This window comes from Phodopus roborovskii, unplaced genomic scaffold (assembly GCF_943737965.1).
Source record: "Phodopus roborovskii unplaced genomic scaffold, PHOROB, whole genome shotgun sequence".
NCBI classification, from domain to species: Eukaryota; Metazoa; Chordata; class Mammalia; order Rodentia; family Cricetidae; genus Phodopus; species Phodopus roborovskii.
The window spans coordinates 58,530,675-58,547,014 of NW_026126511.1; the positions used below are offsets into that span (position 1 = coordinate 58,530,675).

The window sequence follows — 16,340 nt, forward strand, 5'->3', positions numbered from 1 at the left end:
TGCACGTGATGAAGATGGTTTCAGAACCCAGTGCTGTTAACCCATTTCCTATTTCCCATTCCTAATGAATACCAGTAAAAGCAAACGTGTTTGCCTTCTTACCAAGATAGGTGGAAACCAAGAGCGTCCGCAGCAAGCATGCCCATGCCATGCTGGAAGCCCGATTCTGATTCAGTCCTTGCTACTAGCTAGACTGGAAACATCACTCTTCTGAAACAGGAAATGGTAAGCTGAATCGCTGTCACTGATGATATCTCACTTAGAAAACTTGTCAATGTGTCTTATCTCACTCATCAGAGAATAAATTTTTCTCAAGTGAAAAAAAGATATTATGCTCAGAATCAAACATTCTCTGGAATAGAACAGAAAATAAGAAAGTGGCAAATTGTATTTATAAAGACACAATGTTGGGGGAGAAGCCAGCCTTGTGGTGCACACCTTGATCCCAATACCCCAGAGGGGAGGTAAAGATAAGATCTCCATGTCTGAGGGCATCCTGGTCTACATAGTGAGTTGCAGGACAGCCAGGGCTATGTAGAAAGACTGTCTGAAAAAACAAAATCATAGCCCCCCCCCCCAAACAAAATAAAACAAACAAAAAACCTCTGGTGGTAGTAGTGTGGATAAGGAGAAGACAGTCAAGGCTACAGTAATGCCTAAGTTTTCAATGAACATTTTTCTTTCCCTCTTCTTTTTCCCCTCTCCTTCCCTTTCTCTCTTTCCACTTCTGTTTCCATCTGAAAAGTTGATATCATAAAATAGTCAGGTATAAATTTGACCAATAATTAAAAGATATGATATGTAAATGTGGACATGTGCCATGACATGTCTATGGAGGTCACAGGGCAACTTTTGGAAATTGCCTTCCACCTTGTTCTGAGGCAGGATTTTCTCATTATTTCTGCCACTGTGCTGTGTATGGCAGGGAAGCTGGCTGGTTATCCTATGAGATTCTCCTGTCAGTACCTCCCAGCTCACCGCATGAACACAGGCATTTCAGATACATTCCATTGTCTCTAGCTTCTCATGTGGTTTTAGGGATTTGAATTCAGGTCCAGGTATGCAGCAAATGCTTTCACTCACTGAGCCACTTTCTCAGACCCATGACCAATAATGTTTTGATGGTTTGAGACATAATTAACATAATTCCTTTGGTGACAACATTCAGATAACGAAGACAATTGAAGGAATTTGAATACTAATTGCAGTGTTATTTGCGGAAGATATTTTCTTTTGTGAGAAATACCTGGCTTTGGTTATGTCAAGGACCTTTACCATACTGGTGGCAAGCATTGTTGTGAAGAGTTTTATGAATGTTGTTTCTTCATGATTTTATGGAGAAAACAGCATAGCTTATTTATGAACATTCTTTACTACATATTTGACAGCTTGTCATCAGCATTTCACTGTTCTTTAGACACTTTTTTTTCTTTGAGAGAGGAAAGGGCACAAATTACAGTCCTTATTTTATAATGAGGCACCTGAGCAAAAATGGGAATCTACAATGCTGAGAACTGTGAATCTCATTTACATGAATTTTCCCCACCTGCAGAATCGGTGTCAGCTGGTTTTGTCACAGCTACCTCCCTCCACAGTGTCAGGCCTTCTGTCAAGGCCTCTTCCCTCCATAACACCAGACAGGGAATAGAAGATCAAATGAAATGCTGTAGAGTGGTGGCCCCAATGCCCCCATCTTGCTTGTTATTTCCACTTGGTCCACTGAGGGTTTTGTATGTATGTATATATGTATGTATGTATATATATATATGTATGTATGTATGTATGTATGTATGTATGTATGTATTTTTGGCAGAGATGTCTCCCTGAGGAGAACTCCTTAGAGCACACTTGTTTACTGGTTTATGATGGGAGATGCCATTATGTATATATGTTTCTCATACTGGTTAATGAATAAAGCACTGTTGGCCAATAGGAAAGCAAGATAGGAGGGACTAGGAGACAAGGAGGAAAGAGGAAGGAGTAAGAAGGAGAGCCAAGATGGAGAGTCGGGAGAAAGCAGTATGCTGGCCAGCTCCCCCGTAAGAGAAATACATAGATCAGCAGAAATGGGTTAATAATTAAGGCAGAGCTAGCCGATAAGAAACAAGTAACTGGGCCAACAGCATTGTATCAAATACAGAGTCTCTGTGTATTATTTGGGGCTGGCGCTGCAGCAGGAAAAGACCAGGCGGCGGGTGGAAAAACTGTACTCCTTACAGGTTTACGGTGGAAGCCTCAGGAAATTTTTACAGATATGGTAAGGGCCTCCAGTTTCCCTTTACCTGTCCAGCCTCTTACAGGTGCTTCCAGGTGACAGGGCTGCATTCATTTCCTAACTCAAGCCCAGCTCAAGGTGTGCATTTACTAACGAGGGTCTCCCCACCACCGCTTTCCTGATTCGCTGTGCCTGCCAGGTCTCAGATCAGCAACTCCATCTTGCTCTTGGTAGCTTCTCCTGGCTCCCTGGGCCCACCCAACAAAACTTTAGAATCTGATAATCTGATAATCACCATCCAACCATTTCCTAGTGAAGTTATTGAACTCTGAAAATTCAACAAGATGATGTATACAATCGAACTTTCAAGTGGGTAAATTCAGAGTGAGGATAGGCAGAGGCAATCGATGAAAAGTTCCCGTGTTCAAGCTTGGACAAGCAATCCCACGTGGCAATTCTGGTCACAAGGTTTCACACCACAGTTAGACATAGAACTCGAGAAACACCCGTGAATGCCACACACCTACTGTCAGATGCCGAAGGCAGGCACAGATAGATGCCAGTGGCACAGAAGGGACACGCTGCCCTCTTAGTTGGCAGTTGATTGAGAAGTACCAGGGTTTTCAGTCATGAGCATCATCTTGAGGGGCCAGGCACATTCCCTGGTAGGAAGGAGGGCTGTAACTAGGTAACAAATATGGTAAATTTCGAAGTTATCAAGATGTCTTCTTTCTCTCCTCTGATAGCTTTGTGGGTTTTTTCTCCTGCTGATGGACTGGCTCCACGGGTTTGAGTCGAATCAGGACATGTCACAAAGTGGTTATGGGTAAACTGGCCATCCTATCTTCCTTCAAACCAATCAGCCTTAAGTTAGAGGAGGAAACTCTTCAGACACCTAAACACCCAGCCCTCTAGAGTACACAGGAATGCCATCCCCTTTCTTTTTTTGTGGAAGGTCTGCTGCATGAATGGGTTTCTTCACCCCCAACAAAAGCCTTTCTTCAGCTGTTGATCCTGTCAGCTCCTGTTTGCTGTGTTCCAGATTTCTCTTCTGCTACCTGTTGAGTTCAAGATTTTTCCTGCCTTTTAGTTAACTGGCAGAGAAAACAGACCTGATCAAGATAGCTAAATGGTAATCTCATGCCCAGTGTCCACGTAACTCAAATTTACACGAAAACAAAGTGAACAAAACACTTTGAACAAGTTTTCCTAAAAGGTTTTGTGCTGTAGTAGCTCACAATTTATCTTATCAGAGAAGGCAATAGAGACTGTCTACTAAGTTCTGATTGCACCTGAGTGTCCCCCAGGAACATGATTTCTGCGGCATAGTTAGGTGGTTCGGCCTCTTGACTGTGAGGCCTTATGGGAAGGGAATGGTGGTTCTGGTCCTCCACTGTGGTGGGAGGGACAGCAGCCCCACACAGCTCTGAATAACAAGGACAGAATCATCCCTGAGTGTGGGGCTGGGACACTGCTTAGAAACTTGCAAGGCATCCCTTTGTGAGTGATCAGTTGGGAAGCACTGGGGGCCAATTTAGTTAAAAATGTTAAAGAGTTCATTTAAACATTATTTTTTTCTTTTGTGTCTTCTGTAAAAGAAAGACCAGTTCTTAGTCCTGTAGAGTCCTGATGAAATGAATCTTAAGCTCATCCAAGCCAGAGCTGCCAGGTAACAGACATAGCTCCTAGAAAGCATCTCTATGTTTGGCCTTTAAAGTCATGGAAAATTTAGTTTTTGTGTAAATGTCTGACACCAACTGTCCAGATATGGGGATCCCTGATATGTATGTGTTCTTTGGGTGAGTATCAGTGATGTAACTTTTTATAGATCAACTTCTACAGGTTAAGTGTTAGTGCAAAGACGCAGCACCCTCTTCAGGTTAAGGACATAACTACTCTGATCATTGGAATTTACTTCTAAGAAAGAATTTGATTGCATCAAGAAATCTGTTTAGGAGTCTGCTGTCAAGCTTGAGGACCTGAGTTCAAACCCTTGGACCCACATGTGGAAAAGTGAACTGACTCCTGCAAGTTGTTCTCTGACATACACTCTGTGATGTGTACCTCTCTCTTTATCACATAACATAAATTAAAGATAAATAAATAAAAAATCTATCATGAAAGCAATGTGATTTTCAGATTTATATTTATGCCAAATGTAACTATATATTTAAAATGTACCAAATTATTTTCCTTATCACTGTTTTTAAGTCTTACCTTTTACCATGCCTTTGCTCCTAAAGGAATCCTGTGACCACACCAGAATACTCATTTAATTTTTTTTTTTTTTTTTTAAATTCTGATACAGGGCCTTTTGTAGTTTAGGCTGGCCTTGAACTGCCAATGGAGTCTGGGGTGACCTTGAATTCCTGATCCCCCTGCCTCCATTTACTAAGTGTCAGGATTACAGGCATGCCCTGCATTCCCCAGTGGTGTTAGGTAATGCACTCAGGCCTTTCTGCATGCTAGGCAAATGCTCTACAGACCTAACTGTATTCCCTAGTCTCCAATGACTCTGTTTAATGTTCTTCCAAGAGTATAGAATGATTATAGAATGAGCACAATCTTAGAGATTTGTTAACACATGTCGAACACTGTGATCTTGGTGGGATGGATCCTCATAGAGATGTTACTTCATGACATCATGTGCTTAGCGGAGGAAGGGTGAGTGCATCTCAAGATGGTATGTCATACAGAGCTGAATGACTTTGTTCAGAGTCAGTGCTGAATGACATTGGAAGAAAAGGACAATTCTGTTACCCAGAGAGGACAGAGCTGGAGCTAACAGTGAGCTTGAGGCAGTGTGGGTCAGTGAAGAAAATAAACTGTTAAACAGGGGTATTTGGGGAACAGCTAGGAATGCAGTTTAAGTAAGGGAGGCAAGTTGACTTAGGGGGACACCACAGTGACAGTTAGGGGAGTACAGAGTTAGTAAGTGAAGTCAGACTAACAAAGACAGACAAGGGAAGGGCATCTTCTACAGCAGAGCAGGTTCATTAGTGCAAACACTCAGGAAGGCAGGAAGGCAGTCTCCTGATTGGGAACCCAGAGAACTTGCTAGTCCCTTACAACTGGGGATAGTTATAGGAGAAAAACAGGAGGCAGGATGGAGAATGGGAGTCAAAAGCTCCTTTCTTGGGTGGATACTAGCCACTATTTTAGTTCTGGAATACTAATTACTGTGGTTTTGGGAAATGGCCACAATTTAAACAAAATAGAACTTTTAAAATTGGTGTGGCACTCACTGACACTGCTCACTTTTGTTTCATAGATAGGTGGCAAAGGGTGTATTGTGGTTAAATAAGGATCAGGATAAACAAATAGGCCAAATAGATGTTTATTCAGGGAGAAATAACTTACAACCTAGACAGATGAACACCAGGAAATTCCACCCGATGCTCTCCTGTCAGAGTCCCACCAGCAAGAGAGCTTTTCCTGGCTTTTCCTCCGACCTCCTTCCACAGGTCACTTCTGCCCATGGCTCCACCCCCAATGGGCGTGGTCAGTGCCACAGAAGGAGACAAAGTGAATATCCCACTATAATTCCCCTCTTAGTCTAAAGAAAAGATTTAGGCTTAATACAAAACTATATACAAAACAGTGAATAACAAGTGTGCTCTAAGAAAAGGAAAATCGAGAACAAAATGACCTACATATCTAGTCCTAGGGTGAAGGCATAACGGAATTTACAATACAGTTGTCCTAAACTGGAAAACATAAGTCTAGTACCTAATATATCTAACTAGGAAGAGAGAATAATAGTTGTGATAGTTTAATCTTCAACCTCATCAATACCTGAGAAGGAAAATAACGATACTAGAGTAGATAGGAAGTGCGGATGGACAAATTCCAAAAGGTGCAGCAAGGACAGAAACAGCAAGCCACCTGGACAGTCACCCTAGGTCTCACAGCAACGTTGGTACACCCAGTTTTGGCTAAGGCCAAGACTTGACAGACCACAACAACAGCAGGGAGGTAGAATGGCTGTCTTACCCTGACTTGGCAAGGTGCAGCAGTCTTCTACATTTGTCTCCTGCAAGCACATAGGACTGCATGTCCAAATCAGTGGTCAAGGTGGGGGCAATTCTTTGCCCAACAGGCCATTAGCTGAGGCAAGAATGAACTCCAGCAGGAGCAACAACAGTGTCCAACATATTTTTGGGAAAGTGCACGGTGCTGTCAGGAGCAACAGTGTCTCATGTCAATGGAGTACTAATATTAAAACATTTAAATGCCATATTATGTATGTCTATGAAGTGATTGAAGATTAAGCATCTATATCTGACTAATCTCATAGGTACAGGAAACATGAGTGAAGATAATCTGTAATACTCAGGAACTTAGCTAAAAAACTGATTAAAACTTCCCTGAGTAAAGCAGGAACAAATACTTAAACAATATAACTATATACATACATATAAATCCCTAAAATAGAGGTAGAGTAGAAATGTCAAGACAAGAGGTAGAACTATAAAGGGCAGCATGATAAATATCCCAAATTGTATCAATATACAAAATGTCTTGAATACAAGAAGAGTATACATACATAGAATATGGTAAACAATAATGTGCATAAAACATCGTAAGTGGAAAGATTTCACACAATATAACAAAATATAAACTTAATTTTACATAGCTTACCACATATAAGAATACATAACAATGTAAGCTGTAAAATATTATCTCATTCTTATTCAAATTCACAAGAAAATAGGCTAATCTACCTATATCCCATCTAAACCATACCTTTCCCAACCATTCCCTATTACTGTCTAAAAAAAAAATAAACCCGAGTGTAAGCATCACTTTCCATACCCAACCCTAAATAACTAAAACCAACCCAAAGACAATGACTATTATCCCAAAATTCCAAGGGTAGGGAAAGGGGCCATCGTTATCTTAAGGTTACTTCCTGCTGAAATGGGACGATGATTGCTCCAATGGATCCTGTAGGAAGAAAATTTTTAGCAATCAAATTTCTCAACAGAACTGGCTGTGACATATGTAGCTAGTCACTGTGTGGCAGAAAATGCTTGGCTGTAGTTCTATTTGAAATTCTGGCCAGGGTGTAATAAGAAGGTGCACCATTACAGCTAGCTAGTCATGAGTTGTCTCAAGCAAAACAGTCTCAAACTGGTTTTAGGGTGATGTTTGTAGTTCAGATGCATCAGGTTGAGACAAGTGGAAATGATGATGTGGGGCCCCATCTTCTTTCCAGAGAGTTCAAAGACTGCTGTTAGGAATCGGTATTATTCCTTGTGGAAAAGTTACATATCAATATTAAAGTAAAATTTTCAAGTTTTAAGGTATGCATTAAGGAAAGACAACAATAAGCATTAAAACATATGTGAGAAAATTAGGATTTCAGAGAGAAAATTGCGTAAGGAATGAGTCCCCAGATTTTGTTTTCTTCTGCCTTACACCAATTGGCTTCTTGATTTCAGGCAGAAACCATGAATTTAATCTTAACAACATTCTTGACTTTAGAGAAGGAAAGCCAACTCCAACTCCAAAGCCAGCATTGGTTTACATGAATTGGGACTTCAGGAATACTAGATAGTAGAGAGAAATAGATTTCTGTATAGAAATAGTTTACTACAATTAAATATTTTTACCATATATCAGATTCTGCTTCATTAAGTGATTGTTTCTGAAGAGCTGTCTTCTCTTCTGTAGGCACCTACATGTTCAGTGTCTTTTGGCTGTTTGATGATAGGTTTTCTCTGTTTTCCTGTAAGAACAAGAACAGAACACTTCCCCTACCTTTGAGAGGCCTCCGCAACCTCATGGGACCTAATTTGTTGGATGACTTGTCATTTCTCTTCAATAAGATGTTTCTCTTGTTCAACTTGGATCTTGATTAACTTAGATGGTATCCATAGTTTTTCTTCTCCTGTAGATACAAATGCAAAACCCCTACCCCAACGTAACACATATCCTGCTTTCCATTCTGAGGTCAGTACATCCTTGAAGTACACTGGCTGATTTAGTTCAGAAGTTTTTTCTATTGTTCAGTGTCTTTCTGCAGCTGTTTTTTCTTTTTCATCAGCATTAAGAAAGTTTAATGTTAATAAAGCATTATGTAATCTGTGTTTGGGTGTCTTGGTTCCTCCTTCCTGTTTATGGAGCATTTCTTTTAAAGTACGATTGGATCTCTCAACCACTGCTTGTCCTGTAGGATTGTGTGGTATACCAGTTATGTGCTTTATGTTATAATACTCAAAAAACTGTTTCAATTTGCTGGAGACATATGCTGGAGCATTGTCAGTTTTTATTTGTGCAAGTATGCCCATAATGGCCATTGCTTCTAATAGGTGTGTGATAACAGTATCAGCCTTTTCCGAGCTCAGAGCAGTAGCCCATTGAAACCCTGAAAATGTATCTATAGTGTGATATACATATTTTAATTTTCCAAATTCTGCAAAATGAAACACATCCATTTGCCATATTTCATTCCTATTTATACCTTTAGGGTTACTGCCTGGTGGTAAAGGAGTTTGGTTATAGAATGAACAAGTAGGACATTTCCTTACTATTTCCTTGGCTTGTTCCCAAGTGATAGAAAAATCCTTTTTTAAACCTTTGCTGTTCACGTGGTGTTTCTTATGAAACTCTGAGGCTTCTAGCACACTTCCTATCAATAAACGATCAATTTCATCATTGCCTTGTGCTAGAGGACCTGGCAGACCCGTATGGGATCTGATGTGTGTTATATATATATAGGATGAGTCCTCTTTCTGATAGTATCTTGTAACTGTATAAACAATGAAGTTAATTCTGTATTGTTAGGAATAAATTCTGCAGTCTCAATGTATAAAACGACTCTCTCTGCGTATTGAGAGTCAGTAACTATATTGAGGGTTTCTGTAAAATCCATAAGTACCATGAGAATGGCATACAATTCTGCCTTTTGTACAGAATTGTAAGGGCTTTGAACCACTTTGCTAATTTTTCCTGATTTATATCCTGCCTTACCTGATTTGTTTGCATCAGTGTAGAATGTATGAACTCCAGAAATAGGTGTTTTTCTTACAATGCTTGGAAGGATCCAAATCGTTTTCTTTATGAATTTGATTCTCTCAGTTTTGGGATAGTTGTTGCTAATCGTTCCCAAAAAGTTACTGCAAGCTCTCTGTCAATATTCGTTATCTTTCCATAAGGAGGAAATTTCCTCATTAGGTAAAGGTACTATAATTTCTGCTGGGTCCCTTCCTATTAGCTGATGAAGTCCTAATTTACCTTTTATAATCAAGTCAGAGATCTTTTCTATATATGTTTTTAGTTTTTTATTCTGTTTATGTGGTAGGAATATCCATTCTAATATGATATCTTCTCTCTGCATCCAAATCCCTGAAGGATATTCTCTAGATGGTAATATAACCAGAATACAGTCTAGGTTTGGATCCACACAGTCCACACGTGCTTCTAGTATCCTCTTTTCTACCCATTCTAATTTCTTCTCAGCTTCAGCTGATAGTATTCGTGGACTATTCAAGTCCTTATCTCCTTTTAGGGCCATTTTCAGGTTTTTCAAATCATGCCCTTCTACTCCAATAATGGTTTGCAGTTGAGAAATCTCTCCTAGTAATTTTTGAAGATCATTAACAGTCTGGTAGTGATTTCTTCTGATCTGTACTTTTTGTGGTCTAATTTTCTGTAGACCTATTTTATATCCTAAGTAGTTGATAGATTCTCCTTTTTGTATTTTTTCAGGTGCAATTTGTAATCCCCAGCGAGGTAAAACTTCCTTTACTTTCTCAAACATTTTTTCTAATATTTCTCCTTTAGAGTCAGCTAACAATATATCATCCATGTAATGATAGATTATGGATTGTGGAAACTGTTTACGAATTATTTCTAGCAGTTTTTGTACGAAATATTGGCACAGGGTGGGGCAATTTAGCATTCCCTGTGGCAAAACCTTCCATTGATATGTCTTCACCGTTTGAGAATTATTGTAATTAGGTACCATGAAGGCAAATTTCTCTTTATCTTGTTCTTGTAAAGATATAGTGAAGAAGCAATCCTTTAAATCAATAACTATAATAGACCATTCTTTGAGTATCAAAGAAGGCAAGGGCATTCCAGGCTGTAGAGAGCCCATTGGCTGGATAACTTTATTGATGGCTCTCAGGTCTGTAAGCATTCTCCATTTACCAGATTTCTTTTTGATCATAAATACGGGAGAATTCCAAGGGCTGATTGATTCCTCGATATGTCCAGCATTTAGCTGTTCCTGAACCAGGCTTTCTAAAGCTTCTAACTTCTCAGAGGTCATAGGTCATTGTCCTACCCAGACAGGTTCCTCTGTTAGCCATTTTAAAGGTAGGGCTTTTGGTTCCTCTGTTCAGCATTTGTATTCTGTTTTTGTACCGCCTGGATATTTGTCTTGTATAGTACTTTATATTATTTTTTCCACAATCATGAGGTCGTTTATGGTTCCTATCTAATACTGGAGGAATGTTAATCTGTGTATTCCATTGCTGTAATAGATCACGACCCCATAAATTTATCACTACATCAGCCACATATGGTCTCAACCTTCCTCTCTGTCCTTCTGGTCCTATACATTCAATCCATCACGTGCTTTGTTTTTACCTGAGACAGGGTTCCAATCCCTAAGAATTGAACATTTACCTCATGCAGGGGCCATCTTTGAGGCCAAGATTTATTAGATATGGTAGTTACATCGGCCCCTGTGTCCAGTAATCCATCACAGTCTATTATTCATCTTAACTATCAATCTAGGCCTATGACTATTTATAGCGGTTTGCCAAAATATACGTTTTTTTTTTTTTTATTTCCTTCTGTCATGTTTGATTCAACTTCCATCACTAGTTTGTCATCCAGAGCAGTATGAGTTTTTATAATAGGCACAGAATTTTCTAATTGTCCTGTGGGAGATTGTCTTCCACTGTGACTGGGAACCTGTGACGTGGGGGCCTTCGAGAGGCCCCCCCCCCAAGGAGTTTCCCAATGATAAAGGGTTTCCTTGCTTGTGTCTGGCCGATCTACACTCATTTGTTCAGTGTCTGCCTTTGCTACACCTTCTACATAACCAGGAGGCTGAGGCCTTCTGTTTGATTCATTCCTAGGGAAGCTTTGCCTACAATTTCTTTTTAGATGTCCTATCTTACCACAGTTATAACATCTGCTATGTTGATATCTCTTCAAACCTTTGGGGATGGCTTCTCCTACCCAAGTTTCTAAGTCACCATAGTAAGGAACTCTGTTATCTTGATGTTTTCTCTGACCTTTAGATATGGCTTCTCCTACCCATGCTTCAGTCTTATTGTCATTATACTCAACGTTGCCTGTATATAGGACCCATTCATCTAAGGGTGCTGATCGCATTTTTAAAGGTTAAAGTACCTGTTTGCATTGAGGATTCACATTCTCAGAAGCTACAGATTCTATGAGTATTTGCCTAGCATCTGTGTTTGCTACCTCTAATTGTACTGCCCTAGATAATCTTTCTAGAAAGATACTAAAGTGTTCTCAAGGTCCTTGCCTTATCTTGGTATAGGGTTCTATCCTCTCTCCTAATTCATGAACCTTATCCCAAGCATTCAGAGCTGCTGTACTGCATAGAGACAAGATGTGTTCATCATAAGCAGCTTGGGTTTCTGGGTCAGCAAAGAGACCCTCACCAAGAATTTTATCTTGGGGAACTTTATAACCTTTCTTTAAGCCCTGAAGTTCAAGAGCTTTTGCTTCCTCTCTCCATAAAGCCCTCCACTCTAATTGAGAGGAGTTTTCAAGGACAGCTGATATTAATTGATCCCAAGGAGTTACCTTGTTATTCCATTCCCATGATTCTACTAATTGCTTTACATAAGGTGAGTGCATGCCATAAGAGACTACTGCTTCCTTTATACCTTTTAAATCTTTCATATGTATTGGTTCCCACTGGTATGCAACGACACCTTTTGGGTGTTTTTTCGTTGCTGGTTTTTCATTAATAGATACAGGGAAAGCTCCCCTGACCCTAAATGGAAAATTTTAAGTCTTTTTCATGCCCTGTTACCTGTAGTTCTTCTTCTGATGTATCAGACTGAAGGTCTTCTAAAGCCTGAAATCTATTCACCATTGTTTCTTTGAGTGTCTGAACTTCTTGAATCAAATAACTTTCTAGAGCTTCATTGCATCAGTCAGTTTCTTACTTTCTCCAACTACAAATGATTCCATGTTTTTAATCTTCTCATCCTTAGATATTATCTGAATGGCATGTAAACTGCCTTCCAGAAACAATGTTCTATCTGCTAGCTTGCCATTATCCTCAGACATGGAAGAGATTCTATCATCTAGTCTTTCTATCTGATGTTCCAGTTTTTTAAACTTATTAGTAGCTTCCTCAGACCAGGAGCGAGCTGTTTCTGCTAGCGGGTTAATGCATTGCATTGTTTCTGTTCTGATTATTGAGGTATCTGACATGAAACAAATTCTGTTTTTTACTTGGTCATTTTCATGTTCCACGGTTTATATTCTACCTGTCAGCTCTCCAGTGCCATCTTCAATATTCTGAACCTTTCTTTCTATACTTTCTATGCTTTGAATTCTATCATTTTCAATGTTTCTAATCCTTGTTACTAAGTATCCTATGGTTTGTACAAGTTCCTTATTGTTTGCTGTAATCTCAAACCATTTCTTTAAGAATATCATGTTAATGATGAAACCCATTGCTATTACAAAATAAAAGTGTATATTGGTCCAGTCATAAGTTTCTTCTGCTAAAATCCCTTCTATATATGAAGTAAAATAATTCCTAAAGTCCTGCATTGTAAAATTATCTGCCATAGTTATGGAACAATTGATCTCAGATATTATATCAGCTTAAATTGCAAAGGATGTTACAATTACCTTAGGTTTAATTCTGCTGTCCTGGAACTTTGATGCTTTTAGTTGTAGATCTTAGCTTGTGGTAGTTATGCCTGGAGGTGTACCACCAAATAGCGTCTGGCAGCAGACAATCCTTCTGATCCTGGTCCCTATAGAATAGCTCTTAACAAACTATGGCAAGCAAAATTTTGTTAAAAGGAGACTTGTGGAATTGCTGGGACCTCAGGGCGGGTGCTGAGCGGCTCTGCGTGAATTCAAAGTGCAGTGCGGAAATGGGCAAAATATGAGAAGCGGTGAGTGCCTTCTCAGTTCCGCTGTGGTGGCAAAGGAGATGTAAGGAAGAGGCAAATGTCCCAAAGCCGTGGTGAGTCCACCTGGTTAGGCAAGGGACCCTGCCCATTGGAGAAGGTGGGGGAGGAGAGCGGTGTCTGCTGCCTGGGTGAAACCCAGGTCCCGTGAAAATCCTAATCCCGCTTCTGACACCAGATATTGCGGTTAAATAATGATCAGGATAAACAAATAGGCCGAATAGATGTTTATTCAGGGAGAAATAACTTACAACCTAGACAGATGAACACCAGGAAATTCCACCCGATGCTCTCCTGTCCAAGTCCCTCCAGCAAGAGAGCTTTTCCTAGCTCTTCCTCCGACCTTCTTCTACAGGTCACTTCCACCCATGGCTCCACCCTCCAATGGGCGTGGTCAGTGCCACAGAAGGACTATCTCACTACAAGGGTGTGTGTTGGTTGTCCCTATATCTTTTTCTGGGTGAGGTCTGTATCCTTAGTATATGCTTGGGGAAGTCTCTGTATTGAAATTCTGAGAAAAGATGCTGTCTATATGCCTTGGGTGGTTTCAAAGTAAAGAGCTCAACCTCTGTCATATGCAATGTGCATTGTTTTTCTTCAACTTTTTAGCTAAATAGATGTATTTCCTGTAATCACCAGGCTCACCCCTGTGATTTATTCTAGCAATGACCACTTCTTTGAATCTGCCCAAGGCCCCCTGTAGGGACCACTTTCTACTTAGACTCTCCATACCGCATAGGTGAACAGAGAGCATTGGGCATATTCAAAGACATGGCCATTATTAGAATATAATACAGTGGTGATCCTGGTGGTTAGAACTATGTTTATTGAGCTAACAAGTTGAAGAAGCACAATAGTCTGCTGGTCAGGATTGCAGAAAGTGTAAGAGGCAGTTAGTGGGTGGAAAAGACAGAGGTATCTCTCAATATAAGTAATAGGAAAAGGGCCAGAAAGGGACCTGGCTGAATAGGTAAAATGAAGTTTCATGGGTGAGCTCATCCAAGTAGTTATAGTTAGAAGGGTTGGTGTTGCTAAAGAACACTAATCTTAATTGAACAAAAAGACCTAGCAGTCAGAGGAAAAGGAAGAGAGTATCATTTAGGAGACAGTGAGTAGAGCTTATGAGGGGCCAGATGGTGAGAGGAGTAAGTAGGGGAGGGGAGAAACAAAGAACTCGAAGGTGTATTATGGCTTGTTCAGAGGGGACAGCAGGTGAGAAGCACAGGAAGGCTGGTTCTAGTGTTTGCTTAGTCCAGGAGTGGTTGATAGGTCTGGAAGTTCTAGGTCTTATGGATTGTTTGTAGGAGTTAGACCTGTAAGAGTAGAGGCTTAATCAGGAGAAGAGTTCCCAAAAGAGGTAGAAGTTTTAGATTTATGATCTGGATGTGGTGAGAGATACCCTTTACCTTTACTGTGGTAGGTGCAGTCAAGACTGCATGGTGAACTCGTTGGTATTTTGACTGCAAAGATGGGGAAGAGTCAGAAATGTAGATTTAGTTATCTCAGATGTTTAAGGAGACTGAAGGTTGGGGTTGAAGTTTGCAACTTTGGAGAAAATCTGTGATAAGGTGGAGGAGCAGAGTTAGGACTTGAGCAAGGTGAGCAAAGGCTGGTGTCTTACATAAAGCTGATCATGTAGGACAGACAGGAGGACCTTCTCTTGAGCAGAAGGGAGAGTAAGGCAGTCATTGAGCACATAGTAAGAATCTTTGGGATGGCTTCCCTTTTGTCTAGTTGGAGAACTTCATCAAGGAGCAAGTAGTTGAAATGAGATAAAGACTGGAAGGAAGAGAGAGTTAGCAAAGGAGGAGACAGGCCCTGGCTCAGCAGAGTTTGGAGAACTGGAAGCATGTGAGGTGGAGGCCAGCACTACCTGCTCAGCAAAGGGGCCAGCTTTGTGATGTTCTGGGCTGTCTCATCGAAGACCTCCCATTGGCATGTCAGTTAGGGGTCTCAGCAATAGGAACATCTGACAGGTGACTATAATGGTGGTAGCAAGAAGTCAAGGAGACCAATGAAAGAGTAGAGTATGTGCATGTCTGATTCTTCTGAAAGTCTATAGGAAGCAGGATAGCTGGATTAGGAGCTTTACACTGAAAGGTGACTAAGTGGTTTTACATAAATAGTATGAGAGAGAGAGAGAGAGAGAGAGAGAGAGAGAGAGAGAGAGAGACTGGTAACTTATGAGCCCAAGAACATTGTAGGAGATAGAGACAGTACCAGGTTGATAGAGTGCTCTTGAAGGGCTATTATCATTACAATGGAGGTAGCCTCAAGGATTTTTAAACAAGAAGGCTGTTTGGATAATCAGGCTATTGCTTGGAACATTTCTTCATAGAAGTGACAGAGTAGACTTAGGGCTAAATTATGGATGAAGATACAAGTAGGATGAAAGGTTTGGAGGGGTCTAGGTGTCCTGAGGCAGGAGCAATCAGAATGCCTCTGAGCTAAGAGAATGAGGATTAGATGGATTGGGAGTGGGGGTCAAAGTTTATGTAAAAGGGCCATGTGCAGCCTAGCAAAGAGCTTTAGTTTAGAAGTTGGGGCTCCAGATATAAAACTGTCTGGGTTTAGAAAGGAGAGAAGATCTCAATTACTTTTGGAGAAGGGCATGTTCTAGGTTAAATTTTTGAGGTCTTGAGGAGGTTATCATAGTCTTAGAGGGGACAATATATTGCACACAAAGCAGAAATTGAAGGAGAGTAGAGGTGTGCTGTAGAGACAGGATACAAGAGGGACTTCAGAGTAGAGGCTGCTACATACTGGAGGAGGGTGCTGTGAGTAAGGTTGAACAGGTTGTGATAAAGAGCCTGGCCAAAGGGATGCACCCTGGGAAAGGACTGCCCAGGATACCTGGGTCACATTTTGTGTCAGGGTTTGTCCCAGTAAATGTGAAAATGTCTTGGCAAGAAGGGTCAAGGGGATAAAGTATCTCTTGAAATTAAGGACTGAGGAATGAGAAACAGAAGGAAGTAGAG

At 40.5% G+C, this 16,340-nt stretch overlaps 2 gene segments (V, D, J or C); both read right to left on the reverse strand.

Annotated features, from left to right (window-relative positions):
* The window catches only part of LOC127230429 (T cell receptor delta constant-like), a 175,465-nt gene extending 175,314 nt beyond the window's left edge, over window positions 1–151 (reverse strand). Inside the window, 1 exon segment of the C gene segment in view lies at window positions 103–151. Coding sequence covers window positions 103–151 — 49 coding nt within the window.
* The window catches only part of LOC127230430 (T-cell receptor alpha chain C region-like), a 445,562-nt gene that overhangs the window by 253,257 nt on the left and 175,965 nt on the right, over window positions 1–16,340 (reverse strand).